This window comes from Ruditapes philippinarum, unplaced genomic scaffold, assembly GCF_026571515.1.
Source record: "Ruditapes philippinarum isolate M1 unplaced genomic scaffold, ASM2657151v2 ctg4496_1_1_1_1, whole genome shotgun sequence".
Taxonomy (NCBI): domain Eukaryota; kingdom Metazoa; phylum Mollusca; class Bivalvia; order Venerida; family Veneridae; genus Ruditapes; species Ruditapes philippinarum.
In genome coordinates, this window is record NW_026852564.1 from 112,301 (window position 1) to 129,025 (window position 16,725).

The 16,725-nt window shown below is 31.0% G+C and overlaps 1 protein-coding gene across 1 annotated transcript; it reads left to right on the forward strand.

Annotated features, from left to right (window-relative positions):
* Positions 1-2,206: 2,206 nt before the first annotated feature.
* LOC132717163 (uncharacterized) lies at positions 2,207-7,769 on the forward strand. The gene is made up of 6 exons (XM_060700576.1): positions 2,207-2,338; positions 3,098-3,184; positions 4,782-5,015; positions 6,246-6,329; positions 7,016-7,101; positions 7,440-7,769. The coding sequence occupies exons 2-6, from the start codon at positions 3,106-3,108 to the stop codon at positions 7,551-7,553; spliced, it is 597 nt and encodes a 198-aa protein (XP_060556559.1). The 5' UTR covers positions 2,207-2,338; positions 3,098-3,105; the 3' UTR covers positions 7,554-7,769.
* The last annotated feature ends 8,956 nt before the right edge of the window (positions 7,770-16,725 follow it).

The following is a 16,725-nucleotide window of genomic DNA, read 5'->3' on the forward strand; positions in this document are numbered from 1 at the left end:
TGTAAAATAATTTTTGTCATAAAGTAACAAAATGTAAACAAAGTAGTATTTTGACTTTGATACAAAATACTAAACCACTATAAGTTTAATACTTTCCAAAAAGCAACAGAAGCAAAAGATGATTCAGTAAACTGACCAATGAGTAACTTTCTTGAAACTATAGACACAAAACATAAAAAGCTTTTCAGAAATAAAAATGAGACATTTCTGAGGCATAACAGGTCTTTAATATAACACTTTTGAACAGTATATGGAAAAGTGGTAAGAAATTAAGAATGATTGCAAAAAGTTGTGCTATTATTTTGATATGGTTAATTCATTGTTCATACATTTGTATATTGACCTACTGTATACAAAGATTCACTTTTTTCATTGTTTCTTCATGATATTTTATTGTATAGTAATCATGAAACTTATTGAATAAACTTTATATATTTTGATAACTTCTGCTGTTTGTGTTTTATGAATTACAACATATATCGCAGCATAAATTTATGTGTATCTATGATGTGCTGATAAAAGCATAAGATAAAATCTATCATTCCTTTTTACAGTTCATCAGTCCATATAAAGTTTACAATTGCCTTTAACAGTTTATCATTTCCTATAAAAGTTATTTACTCCCTATTATTAAAGTTAATTATTCCCTTTAACAGTTTATAATTCCCTATGACAGTAACAGTTTATCATTTATAACAGTTTATCATTTCCTGTAAAAGTTAAATCATTCCCAATAAAAGTTATTCACTCCCTATGAAAGTTTTATAATTCCCTAATAGTTAATCATTCCCTATAAAAGTTATTCACTCCCTATGAAAGTTTATCATTGCCTTTAACAGTTTATCATTCCCTATAAAAGTTATTCACTACCTATGAAAGTTTACCATTCCCTTTAACAATTTATTATATCCTATAAAAGTAAATCATTCCCTTTAACAGTTTATCATTCCCTTTAACAGTAACAGTTATTATTTATAACAATCTATCATTTTCTTAAGAAAGAAAACCCTAGTTGCTGAAAGGTTTCGTTTATCCCTGCTAAGAGGCGAATAAATGGGTCAAATTATTGGAGTCTATCCATCTTTTAGCTCCAGCAGCTGAGGTGGTTCTGCCCATGGTGTTGCTTTAAGTTTGTAACATCCGAGGTTAACCAAACCAATATTTCCTATTTCGGGGCCATATGATCTAGATAAGGTCGGTGCGCCGTAGAACAAAACAAAACAAATCCTATAGAAACAATCAATAATTAAGAAAAAAAGACGGTGCGAAACTTACAAATATGATTTTAGAAAAAAAATGTTTGGTGTTATAAATTTGAATCTTGTATCAAGCAAGAAGTTTATTTAACTCCAAAAAGTTCAATAACCAAAAACAGATAAATGTATCTGATAAACATCGGTAACTTGAACTTTATATATCGTCAAAGGAAAAGCGCAAATGTGAAAAGCGGTAAGATAAGTAAAATGATGTTTGATAAGATTTATAGTCATCACAGATAAAATTGAGACCACTTAATTTATATCTAAGTGCGGAAAATACCAAGTGTTTTCTATGATTTTTATCTAGAAAAGATAAATGAACTGTTATCGATTATAGATTATGAATGGCTTTCCACAAGCCACATAAATACATAGTAAATGTACATAAATAAGAAAAGAAAACGACAACACTGAAACGTAATGCACTCCTGCACGCATAATCCGGCCATGTGCATCTATCCCTCTGCATGTTCTGAATAGTTTTACTCGAAAGATAAAATTCGTGCGAACGAATGATAAAGTTTCTATAAAGAAAACAGTTGATTATTCCACTGGGATCTACGACAACTGACTTTTCTTTCTTTGTTATTTTTTCTCTTGTATCCATGATTTATCACTTGCTTATCGGAAATGCCATTTTTACATGCGTTTATGACTGTGTTTGTTACATCTCTCTGTTGACCTTTGTTGGTTCCTGATTTAACTTGAGATTTATTCAGCCTTTGCCGCCCACGCCGCTTAGTCCATTTTTTCTGGAAATTGAAGAAAAAAACCAACAACAGCAGCAAACAAAATGTTAACCTAGCGATACCATTGTAGACGTCCACTAGATGTACTTAAATAGGATGTCCATTAAAATGGACATTTGAAATCAGATAAGAGTTTTGTTTGACGTACTCATTTAATAGAAACGGAAAAGGCAATGAAGACAAGGCTTCAAACTGAGATGTAGATAAAATGTTATCTATGTCCCTGCTACAAACAACAACATGTGAGATCCTGGTTAGGTATGTTCCCCGTTTTACTATAAATACACATTAATTAGCAGCCTAAAAGTCAGCTTATAATCGCTTCTAAAGGTATGTATATATGTTTTATTTATGTATTTTCATTTATTTCTGCTATAATGATAATAATAATAATAATAATAATAATAATAAATGATATTTATTCTTAATAGATTAAGCAAGGCAAAGGTATGCTTGTACATTGCATGAAATTAACCAAAACTTCGCATTAATAAACATAGATTTATTTGGAAATAACGCATGCGCAAGGTATTCCGTTTTGTTGGTATTCCGTTTTGTTGTATCGCTATGGCTGCATGCATGGTTGTGCAAAGTTGTTTTTACTACGCACGACCATTAACGAGTGTGAAGGAATCCACCAAATTCATAGCACACTCATTTTCATTTAAATATCTGTATTCTTTACATTATTATATTATCTATAAATGTTGAATATTATACAATTTTTAACTTGTGAGCCATTGAATATGATGTGATATTCATTTTTGACCGAGGCGATAACCGAATTTCACATCATATTCAATGGCTTACTAGTCAATAATTGTATAACATTAAATGTATAATCCATAAACAAAATTCGGACACAACTGAGGGATGAACATTATTCTTGAGAAACGACGTATGAGTACAATGAACATTCATATGACGTCAATGCGCAAGCAATCAAGGTGTTGAGTACGGAAAAAAAATATTATAATGCACATATCGTGTATGTATATTTTCAGTTAAAAAGTCATATAAAATTATAGGTGTATAAAAATAAATGTTTATTATCTATGTTATATTTTTTCTGACACTTTATGTGTTTAGGGTCCAAGATGAAGTCATTCTTACCGCTATTTGTCTTTGCTGCTGTTATTATTGCCGGGAATGGAAGACTCATTTTCGCAGACAGAGGTTTGTAGATTTCCTCATATATACGAGTACTCTCTCGAACAATATAATTTATAAGATAGATAGATAGTTTATTCATATAAGACGTGTACAAAATGCACATGGTCACAAAATACATACATTCAAATATAATTAAACATCACGTAATCATCAAAGTTAACATTATTTAGTAGCAAAGTGTCATACAATGATAAAACTACATCTTTGGACTGCATTAACAAAACATGGAGAATGAAAAGAAATAAAGTAATATTACTAACAAGATAACATTTTTATAATTATGTCTGAAGATTCGGTTGATTTAATTCCCTGCGTTTAAATGCTTGTGCTATAAAATTTCCCAAATTTAACAAGACTTGTTTCTTTTTAGAACTTAATAAATCAATAAATTTGTACATGCTCGGATTTTTCACATAATATTTTGGTATGAATTTGTTTCTCAGGTCAGAATATTTTTTGCATGTGATTATAAAATGAAATTCATCTTCTATGTCATTACCGCAGAAATAACATAATCTTTCATTTCTTGGTTTTCGATTACGCCCATGTCTAAGATATTCTATAAATAAATTATGCGACGACACGCGCAATCTAGTTATGCTATTACGTATTTTAAACGAATTTATTTTAATCAAGTAATCCGATATACCAAAGCTCGGTTTTAAATGTATGTACAAGGATTTCAGTATTTCATTTTTCTCAATATCTCCAAATAGTTTCTGTAAGGCACAATCCGTTACTGTTTTCTTGAACAAATTTACAAATAATTTGAAATTTATGTTTTCATGATTTACAAAAACAGAGCTAAAACCATAATCATCAAGCAGTGGAAAACATGGAAAACCCAATTCTTTCTACCATTATAATACTGCGCCAATGAATGTGCATAAACTTGACCCAGTATTTAATAATATGTACAAAACGAAATACATATAAAGGATAGCGACCCAATTCTGCATATATAGCTGCGTTACTTGTCGATTGTTTTACACCAAGGATTGTTTTGCAAAACTGTAGATGAATACGTTCTAATTCACAAGACTTAGTAAACCCCCAAATAGGACAACCATAATTTAATATCGATCCTACAAATGCATCAAAAAGTTGCAATGAAATATCCGGACGAATGTTATATCTTTTGATATTATTTAACAATGTGTGCATCGCCCTAAGTGCTTTGCCTTTTAGACATTTTATATTTAAAGCGAAAGTACCAGTGTAATTCAACGTTATTCCCAAATAATTGAAATCATCAACAATTTCTAACTGTTCATCATTATAAATGAAATGTTCATTTCTTTTAACTGGCCATATAAGTGAACATCGGATTTTTTACGTATTTTACAGAATATGTTTTTTTCTGCCTTTGTTTTAAAAAGTTAACGTTTTACATTAATGATTTACACACTGTCAGAATTAGTAAGTATCAATTTAATATGAAACAAGGAAAATGAAAAAAGTAGGCTATTGTAACCTCAGGAAATGTAAAACGATGTAAACTAAAGAATGGAAAGGCCTTAATGGTAATTCACACATATTCATATAAAAATGCTTACTCTCAACCAGTTTCACTATTTTTTTTAAAATAATTTTCTTTCAGACAGCATTGGAGACGACAATCCACTAGATGACGTCATATACGATGCAGAAGACGATGACGTTTCGTTTGACGTCGAAAACAGAGATGACGTTAACGTCTTTCCGTATTTCGACGACCAGCTCGTGGAGGATTCTTCCGATAGTTTAGCTGAAGATGATGTATTTGTTGGAAATGAACTTACCGGATGCCATAATGGCAAATGTGAGACGTGTATGAAAATGTGGAAATTGAAAGGTACGCCACAACAAAATTTCTCAAATTATCAATATTTGTATTATAGAATTTCTACAGTATACTGGGATCCTACATATTACCGGACAAAATATGAAGTTTTTATCAGTCACTTTTTTTTAAAATAATAAAAAAGAATGGATTTTTACCGAAATAATTTTGGGTTCTTAATGCACGTAAACATTCCTTTATCAAACATGAAATTAAACATTTGGCCGTAGAACTGTGTCTTTATAGAGGAAAAAAATCGTGTAGACAACTCAATTTACCGGACATTGTGTTTCAAAAAAACTTTAAAGTCGTGAATACAAATTAATCTTTAAATAATCAGCAAGGAAACTACGACTATTGAATGGCAAGGTTAGGATATTTGAAAAACCCAGTATGTCACTAGAAATAGACACGGCAGCCATGCCTGTTATGAAGAGGCCAATATATAGGGTGTAATTGAAATTTACACTATTAACTCAATTAACGTATTGGTTCTTCATGATCCTTAAACGTATGAAGCATTTTGATACTGTTCTTTGTCATACAGTTTAATTTTGGTCATCATGTAGCATGTTACGAAAGAAATAAGATCTATTTTATTTACATTTCATGAAGAGTTTCCTCCCATGGGTGTTACCCGTTTCCTTAGTATATATGTTTTTTAATTTGCATTTCTTTGTAAAAGAAAACAACGAGATAATGTTTGGACTAAATTTAAAATTACTTTTTATCATTAAAATATGTTACGATTGTCTCTAGATGTAACGTTGAGAAGAATTAAAAGTAAAACTATCTAAAATAACCTATTAAGGGCTTCCATATTCGGGTCTCGCAGAACAGATTATTCCCCCGCACGACCAGGTCATGAAATAACTAGTAAACAAAAGGACATGCTGAGTAGATAAAGAACTGAATCAACAATATTTACCTGCAGAGTGGTTTTGATTTTATTTACTTTGAAATAGAAAGTGTGTGTACTATTCAGACTGTATGGTTTTTGAATCGACGCAAAAAGGCAGGAATAGCTTTTGTCCGGTAAACTGATTGTCCGGTAAATATGTAGGATCCCAGTACATGTATTTTCATTAGTAAAATATAAAATATAGATCTATATTCTAAGTCAGTTGTACTTTTCATAAAGGAGTTGAATATTCTAAATGAATTGTACTTAATATATATATTTTGAAAAACAATATTAGATTATCTAAACTGTTTATTTCTGAAATGTTAATATTTTTACAGCATGCTTTGTCGCGGAAATCACCTCCGAAGGCATCAAACTGAGCTTCAAAGCTTATGGCAAAAGTATTTCCCATGTTATTAAAAGTAAGTGAATTTCATTTTATTGTCCACATTTTATGAAATGGGGGTTTTGTTATTGTTGAAAAATGTACACGTGTTGTGTTCCGGGACAAATGATTCTTTGGAAAAGCATTTCATATATATGCTATCGAAAGTGAGTTTTATTTACTAATAGGAGATAAAAGTTTTGTTGAAAGAGGAAACATATCCGGATTTTCTTATTTTTTTCCTGCATATTTGTTTTACATTTTTGTGTCGCCTCTACGGAGTAGTGACGACATATACGGATCACTTCTCCGTCGTCTGTCTGTCCGTCTGTCTGTCCGTCCGTCACAAAACTTGTCCGGACTACTCCTCATAAACGACTGGTGCAATTTCATCCAAACTTTACAGGAATGATCAGTACCAAGTCTAGTTGTGCACTGTCTGTCCGTCTGTCACAAAACTTGTCTCCACTACTCCTCATAAACTACTGGGGCAATTTCATCCTAACTTTACATGAATTTATGTCGCCACTACCCCGATCACTTCTCCGTCTGGCACAAAACTTGTCCCAACATGAAATTGGCCATCATGAGGCGACACATATGTGATCACTGATCGCTCTTGTTTATCTATTTGTTCATATTTCTTTTATCTTAATTTGTGTACTGTAATTGTATTTGTTTCACAGATAGGGGCAATAAGTCATAAATGGATTTGTTTTTCAGGCAATGGCAGCTTCACCTTGAGAATGAAGAAAAGCAAACTCCCCAAATCCATGAGAAAACTGATGAAAAGCGATCTAGAAATAAGGGTACAAACAAGAATTGACACCAAAATCTTTCTCGATAATTATACAATGGAAACATATCATTTTCTTTATACTTTCGAATCGTTTTATTACGTTTACGCCATTGAATAAGTGATAGATCAACATATACGAAATTTTTAAAAAAATACAACTTTCAAAAATTTAATAATTAAAAATATTCATTTTCTGGTACAGAAAACACATGATTTATGTTTGAAAAATAAACCTATAAAATCTAAAAGACGTTTTAGAAAAACTCGGAAGGAGAACACACCGACATTGTTTTACAAAAAAATGTACTTTGATATTTATAATCGTAACTGTTGTTTTTCCCCATCCAGATTTCCGGTATTGACATCGCTAGGAAGCAACTGTGTGTCCAGCTGAAGGTCAAGGTGAAGTTCTTTGGGACAATTAAATGGCCAAAGAGAAGTCCACAATGCTTCAAGCTATAGGAATTCTAGCGTTTCTAAGCTGCACAGAGAAATCTGCATTCCTAATTTAACGTGAACTGTATGTCCACATCCAGCTTCGGTCTATGTGCAAAGTTTTCCGACTTAAATTTTGTACAAGACATTCACGTAAATTCTGAATTTAGTTTAATCTACCTAAATGCATACAGTCTGAACATATATTATTATATAAAAATACAATAAAGAAAGAAAATTTCAGATTGCTATTATTTTTAATTTTAAGCAGGGTCTTTCAAATAGAAAGACCTTGTTTCACGGACTTTTAATTTACATTTAATTAATGTGTAAATTAATAAATTCCGTGAAGATATGCATCTTTGGGGAAAAACGGGAACGGGATCCAGATTGCGGCGCATTTTCCGCTTTACACGTGCATTGTGTGTCCGGTCATTAAAAAATAAATTAAGTTTAATGGAAAAAAGAAAAGCTTATTACATGATTAAAAACCGTCACGTTTATCAGAATTCAAATGTCCATATCTTTGCAGCGCCTACAAATAAATAAATTAAATAGTCGACGGTCTAGTGCTATAAGGGCGTAAATGGTACTTGGCCCTTTTTTGCCGGCTCGCCACGGCGAGCCGGTATTACGTTAGGATTTTACTGAGAAACAGCCTAAAACTCCGAATCCATCCAAAATTTTAATCGAAGCTTGGCTTCAAGCTTTCTACAAAATTTATCTGTCAGGGCTAGAATCCAAAATTATTTAGCCAATCAAATTTAATCTTACATAGCGTCAAAAAACCTTCAATTTTCACGCCATTTTTAAAAAGAAGCAAGTATTGCTTTGAGCGCAAAGATATAATGATGATTAAAATGTTTGTTTTCATTAATTCTTTTCAATAAATCATATTTACACTGACTTTTGATTTAGCGATTTCACCTGTTTTCTCTGTAGTAAGTTTTTGATTGGTTAATTAACATAAGTGTACATCTGGGTATGTGCATTTTTGGCTTGCAGCCACGGCTGCAAGCCATTTGTTTTGAATAACTTGTTCCGGTAAGGTGGTTTCCTGTTTCCAATTGTTAGTGCATGATTGAACGGGAAACCAGCTGCAATCGTGCCAATCGCAACTTTTCGGCCTTTTCCGTCACTCTTCGGATTAATGATAATAGCCGATGTAGTTCCGATTGCAATCGTGACAATTCGAGCGATTCCGTCATACTGAGGAATCGGACGAAGTAATATTACGGAAATCTAAGCTATTTTAGTTACTTCGGTAATCCCAGTTTGTTTATATAAATAGGATTTCTATTTTTACTTGATTTATCGGTTTAAACCGTAATAAATTATAAACGAAATTGTTCCGTTTCAATTGTTTTTCAAGACGCAAAAGTTGGTTTCTTTCATAATTGTTTTTTGTCTGTATTAGTTTTATACAATAGAGAATGGTGATTGTAGTAGTATTCCGTCTTCAAAGGGTGGTCCTGCTTACCAAATCACGCATGATCGAGTTATATTCAGATCTACTGAACGCAATTCAACTTCTTGGTGAGGTAATCTAAAAATAGCCCATGCATATCATTAACCTTGCCACGTGCTGATCTACAGATAGCGCATCGTATTTGTGATCGTGTAACATAGTTGATACATGCTTATTAATTGGTACCACGTAACGAAGTATTTTAGTGCATTTACTTGTCTATAAAGCAAACGAATGATTTCTCTGCGAAAAAGGGGAAATGAAATATGCACACTTGTTTCCCTTCAGTATGATAGATAGATCTCCACGTTGGTATTTTTACGATTGATCATTTTCTTTATTAGTTTTATACAATAGAGAATAGATTTCAAATCGTTTTGACAAAAAATATTCGTTTTTCCAAAAAAAAAAAAAACAACTAAATAAACCCTTTATGATATACAAATACCGTAATTCAAAAAAATTGTGATAATAAATTGAAACAAAAAAAAAAATTTTTTTTAAAGGGTTGGGATGAAGGCACAACTGTGCAAGCCTTTCCTTTTAAAAGGTCATTTTATTCTTTCCGGTATTTAGGGTGGGGGGAAAATCCCGGGATCCGGGATAGTATTAGATATATAGGGAAAAGGAATACACTATATTTGTGTTGATTATTGTCGTAATGAAAGGCGATTAAACGATAACTTTTTATTTTGTATTGTATGTAATGAATGGTAAATTAATTTAACTTTAGATTTAAATATATTTAGAGCTATTTATTAACAAACTTAAAAATGCGGAAATCGCAATACTTGTAATTACATGCCTAATTGAAAAAAATCAAAGTTTTTGTTAATATAATATTTGGCTAAATTTTATGTTCATTTATTTATATATTTTTTTAGATAAGATCATAAGATATACTTAACATAATTGATAACAAAAAAGATTTTTTCCATCAAAATTGATTTCAAAGTGCTGCAATTTCTTAATGGATTGAGATAGAGTCAAATGCTTTTCAGCGTTGGTTACACGTTACCTTATGATCGATCTGGGGTCATTTTTAGCCTGTCACAAGTCCAAAATTTTCTTGGCGATCAGGGGGACTGCCGCCCCCTTCAAACCCCCCAAACAGAAGGGGGCACATCCCCCTTCTGGCAACCCCCTGATGTATATTTTGGTTGGGGCCGCGCCGAAAAAGTGGTCACTTTTTTTTAACAACATTTTTCAACCAAAAACAAGTGTTGGGGGCCTAAATTAGGCATTTTTTCACCATTTGAGACAACAAAAAAAGGGGGTGAAAAAGGCGTTAAAAGGCGTGTATATCGCGTAATGGGTTAATACGATCCCGGTTTTTCTGAATATGACATGGCAGTGGTTAATTCCCGGGATCGCTATATATCTAATACCATCCTGGCTTTTCTGAATGTGATGTGTTAGATCAAAGATATTCTGTTTAAAATATTGTACACGTATCGTAATGATTTCATAGGGAAAATGATAATCTGTCCTATTGAAACGTTTGTTTTAATATTTTTTAAGGTACAATATACTCAAATATTGATAAGAGTAAAATTATTTGAACATTACAAGTCTGATTTTTGTGTCGATGACACCGAGAACAGGTGGTCAATTCCCGGGATTACTATATGTTTAATACGATCCCGGATCCCGGCTTTTCTATAGATGATCCCGGGATTTACCCCCACCAGTATTTAGTGTATGTATTTACTCTGTTTACATGCATCTTCATATATACTCATATTCCTCTTTGTTAAACTTGCTTCCATAACTTTATATGTCACTTTTATTTTGATGTTCGCTGAAGTCTCTTCAGCTAACAGAACTGTCATTTTTACATTTAAACACACCCCTGGAAAAAAATTACGAAGCGAGTCGCTACTAGCTTTTTAAAAAGTTTATACGCCATTCGAAGCAGAGCGTCATCGCGCACCTGCTGACTAGATATCTTTACCCTAGCATTTAAGTTGGCTTCGATATCGAAGAATGATTGGAAGGGCGTAAGTGCATCGAGTTAAAAAGGACAATTTTATAAGGGCGTAACTACACCGTAACTACACCGTTCTCAAAGTTTATTAGAGCTTAAGTAGTATAGGCCCTTTTAAGATTTGATACGTCAGTTCAAACAGATAGTCAGATAGTCACACTTACGCACATTGGGACTTCATGTCACGAGTCAGGGACATACCTGGACACATTTTAAGGATACGCATTGTAGATAAAGGGGTCCAATGTCCATTCCCCGGGGGAAAAGTGCAATTCTATATCTGACAAGAATCATTTGAGCCATCGTTTATGAATTGTCAATTAGTTTGAAACAAAGTTTTATTACTTTGCATGCAACTGAATAACAGAACCACTAGAAACAAAATGAAAATATTAAAGAAATAGCAATATTGCATTCAAACAGGCGCTTTACATGTTTCGTAATATATAGGCATCTAGTTGTACCTTTCTATAATCAGATGGGTGTGGGAGAAATGTCTCCTTCCATAGACCGAGAAATTTCCAAAAAGGAAGCAATGATAATGCATTAAATTGTCTTTATAAATATTCAAAATTGTGTCATGTTTCTACTCCAATAGCTTCATGATTGTGTCAACAAAGATACCTGATATGTTCAACAATGTGTCTTTGTGAAGTAAAAACTTTAGAAACTGACAAAATCCACACCACTTCTGTGTTAGAAGTCATTCTAAGATGACAGGAGACACCGTGAATTTCAAGTTTGTAAAAGGGTCGAAAAGACCCAGGTTACATAAAAGCTAATATTAATACATGTAATTTCTTCATGGGAAAACTGTTAATTACAAGATTCAAGATTTTATTCCAAATACATGTGGGTATTATACCCATGAGCACACAGCATATATACAAACATACATACATACAGAAACATAATATCAAGGTCATTAAACATATATAACATATATTTAACATTTACTGTATATTTGAGTCATAAGTTTGCTTTAATATGAACAGAATAACATATTACAGCAAGGTTTAAATGAAGCACAGGTTTTGCATAATGATATCAATGAAGTAACATTACATTTACCTTCCTAGGTACTATAATTTACGAATATTCAACATTTGTTCTTAATTCAAACATTTTAAAGATAAACATTGATAATTTTCTTATAACATTTTCATTTTGAGATGTTAACAATTCAATAAATTTTGGTATATTTGGTTTTTTCCAATAATATTTATCTATGAGCTGTTTTCTCAAATATTGTATTGTGGACAATCCGACATTCTAATAATACATGAAATTCATCTTCTAGTTTTAAGCAAATATTACATTTTCTTTCATTATAAGGAATTGCTTCAGGTTTATGCCATCTACCAGTTTCTACTTTTAATCTATGCGAAGAAGTCCTGAAACGTGATAAAGATTTCCTAAATTTTTCAATATTAACCATTGACAGATATGACTTAAAACCAAAATCACAAAATAATACATAACTTCTTGCCCTTGATGAATCTCTTAAAGTTGCATACCAATTTTGTATAAATGTATCTGTTAATCTTTATTTTACTACTGCTAAAAATAAATTTATATCACCAACGCCCTGATTAATCCATACTTCATTGAAACCTAAAGATTGTAACAAAATCATAACAGACTTAGCCCAGAACATTGAATTCGGTTTAAGTTCTAAATCTCTACACATAAGATCATATACAACTTTGACATATTTTTTACTACTTAACTGAACAACTTTTAACCAGTATTTTATAACATTAATAGCTCTCATTGTTTTAAAGATGTCCTTCCAAGTTCACCATAGATAAAATTGTTTTGTGTTTGTTTTTTAACTCCTAACAACTTCTTACAATACTTTAAATGAATATTTTCTAATACATGACTATCAAGTAAACCCCATATTTGTGATCCATAGTTAAGAATTGGTAAAATAAGTTTATCAAATAAATCCAGTTTATGTTTAACTGACATACAAGGGAATCTTATCAGCTTTTTTTCAAGTTTAAACAACGCCTTCAATGCTTGTCCAGAGAGTGTTTCAAAAGTCATATTAAAATATCCACCAACAGAAAAAACAATGCCTAGATATGTAAACTTTTTAACTATTTCAATTGACTGACCTTTATAATAAAAATTCAAATTCTGTCTAAGTCTACCCCCTTTTTTAAAAATCAAAACCTTTGTCTTTGTACAGTTAACACTTAATTTCCACCTATCACAATATATTTCTAATAATCTTAATCCTTTTTGTAAGCCCACCTCTGTTTCAGACATAATCACTTTATCATCTGCATACAATAATAAAAATATCTTTAAAATACCTAAGTCAATACCTTCAAAACCATTTAACATAAAATATTCTTCTATATCATTTAAATACATAGAAAATAAAAACGGCGAAAGGGATTCGCCTTGTCTTACTCCCAAGTAACATACAAACTCTTCACTAATAGTATTATTGTATTTTACTCTTGATCTTACATTCTCATACATGAACCTAATAATATCTAACATTTTACCTCTCACTCCAAATTGAATTAATTTATACCAAATAACATCTCTTACCAAATAATCAAAAGCTTTAGTGAAATCTACAAAAACAGCATACAACTTTTTATTATTATTTAATAAACGTGTTATAATACCATGTTATATAAAACATATTATCAAAAGTGCTCATATTTGTTCTGAAACAAGCCTGATATTCTATATACACATTGTATTTTTCAGCCCATATATTTAAACGTTCATTTATTACTTTTGTAAAAAGTTTCCCAAAGATGCTAAGAAGGGTAATACCCCTATAATTATTAGGGTTATCTATATCCCCTTTTTTATGAATAGGTACAATAAAACCTTCTGTCCAACTTGATGGAAAGTAACCTATATCAAACATTTTATTAAACAAAGAAACTATAACCTGTAAAAAGTGATCAAAATCAAATCCAAACTTAAAAAACTCATTTAGTAAATAATCAGGCCCAGCTGATTTACCAGCATTTAACTGTTTGCAAGCATTAAAAATTTCAGTACCAGTGAAAGGAACATTAAGTTCAGAGAACATGACATTTAATTCTTCATTTAAGTATCTATCATTAAAATATAAGACATCTTCATCAGCTTGATAAAATACAGACTCAGGATCATTTACAGATTTAAAATATCTTTGAAAATCATCTGTGGTTAGCTTACATTTATTATTTTCATGAACAGTGCCTTTTAACATTTTCCAATATAACCTAGCATTACAAAGCCTAGCATTTTCTAATCTGTGTGTTTGTTCCTTATCATAAATAAATTTCTTTTTCCTAATAGTATTTTTATAATTACTACGAGCTTGTACCATTTCCGCCCTTGTTTCATCACATTTATTATTTCTCCAAATATTCAGACATCTATAATATGTTTTTTTTTAAATCTTTACAATCATTATCATAATATACATTATTTTTTCTTATGTTAGAACCAATGTTATTTGTGACATTTCTTTTAAATAATGGATTACATACATCTTCTAATATATTACAGAAATTTGTCAAAGATTGATCTATTTCATGGCTACTTACAGCACCATCAACATTTTGACATATATTTACAAATTCATTCATAACGCTATTACTACATAAACTACTAATATACAATTCCTTTTTACTGTTTTCCCATTTATAACTGTAAGGTATATTTGAATTATCAGTTTCAGTTTTATCTTCATTTTCAGATATTTTACAAGATTTTAGATTAAAGTGCACACAGCAATGATCAGACAAAATATTTGGGTCACTCACTTCAAAGTGTGAAATAAATTGTATCAAATCTGATCTACATAAAACATAGTCTATTACACTGCTGCCTTGTGTATTAATGCATGTATATTTACCCATATTATTATCTTCACAACATCTGCCATTTAATATTCTAACACCAGAAGCTTTACAAAACTCTAACAGTAATTTTCCATATTCATTCACAGTTTTATCTAGACTTTTCCTAGGCAATATTTCATCTTGTATATAATCTTCTGGTAAAAAATTATGTAAAATATGGTAAGATTCTTCAACATAATCTAATCTTTCCCCAACTCTAGCATTGTAATCTCCAGTTAAAATAAAATTACATTTATTATTGTACATATTTTCAAAATTCAACATGTCATCAAGTAAAATTTTAAATATAGATTGGTCATCAATATTTTCCCTACTACTACCCTTTGGTGTGTTATAAGTCAAACACACAAATAAATCATTTTCAAAATTAAACAATGATTTACTAAATTTCATCCATATCAAACAGTCACCTGAAAATTTAACAAGTTCAACATACTGTTATAGTTTATGATGAACATATATTATTAAACCACCACTGTCTCTTTTTGCACATTTAGATTTTTAATTTTCTATGTAAAATATAATAATCAAAGTTTGTAACTTCATAGTTAAAAAGATCACTTGACCATGTCTCTGTTAAAAGAACAATATCATTATTTTCGAATATATGTTTCATTTCATTGGAGTCTAGTTTATTGTATGTTTTCCCTGTGAGTCCCTGTGATTACTGGAGGTTACGTACCACGGAGGATACGTACCTGGAGGTTACGTACCATTTTTGAATGTTACGTACCACTTATAAATTTTGGAGGATACGTACCATATATATAATTTATATAAAAAACAAATAATATAGAGCATAACAATTATAAAAAAGACCGAATTTTATAACTTTAATACTACTTTTTAAAAATCACATATGAGCAATTAATATAAATGCAAACGTTTTATGTATGATTATCACACATTCAGAAATGAGTAATCTAACAAATCACAAACAAATTGCAAACTATTGACATATGAGTGAATACACTGATTTTATCAGTGCGTGTAATTATATACCCAAAACGAGGCTTTTACAATTTTGAAAATGTGATTTTTCTGTGAGACCATATATCACTAAATTATTTCTCATGCTCCTTGATTCACAATCAACTGATTTGTAAGACAATACCTTTACTTTCCAGTCTTGTTCTATACACAAATCCTCCATTTTACTCAGTCTCTCATCTAGGTCCTGAAAACCTTTGTTTACATTATGAAGCTCCTTATGTAGTGATAACTGCTGCTTCTCAATTCCTCGTATTTTGTCATAGTTTTAGTCACTTGATCATAGATGCGTTCTAACTTATCATCCGTTCTTAATCCATTAAAACAATCACTACTTCCAGCACTACTACCCTTTTTCCTCTTCTTTGTTATTTGTTTAAAATCTCCGCCATTTTCCATTTGTTCGAATCTGTTGTGTGTTGAGACAGCAAAGAAAACGCTAGATTCCTCGGTATCCTGACCTTCATCTAAATCCGTATATCCAAAATCTTCATCCACAAACTTATCATATCCACTCGCCATATCCCACACACTTTAAACACTGGCTAACTATTTATTTTAATGAAATTTTTATCTCCCGAAAAAATTTGAAAATTCTAGTGACCTTGACATTGGTACATTTAATTTATTTATTTAATTACAATTATTAAAATAATAACGAAGGTTATTGTACATTGGGCCATTGGACACTGTGTGACGGGAATTAGACTATGGTATTGTAACATAGAGTTCAGACACTTTAATGTTAAATACAGTTGACATTGCCTAGTCTTAATGTCGTTGATCTAAAGTTTATTTCTGTTAATTACAATAAAATTTGAATTTGAATATGTTAGTTGTATAAATAGTGTATTCTTCCAAAGTTTC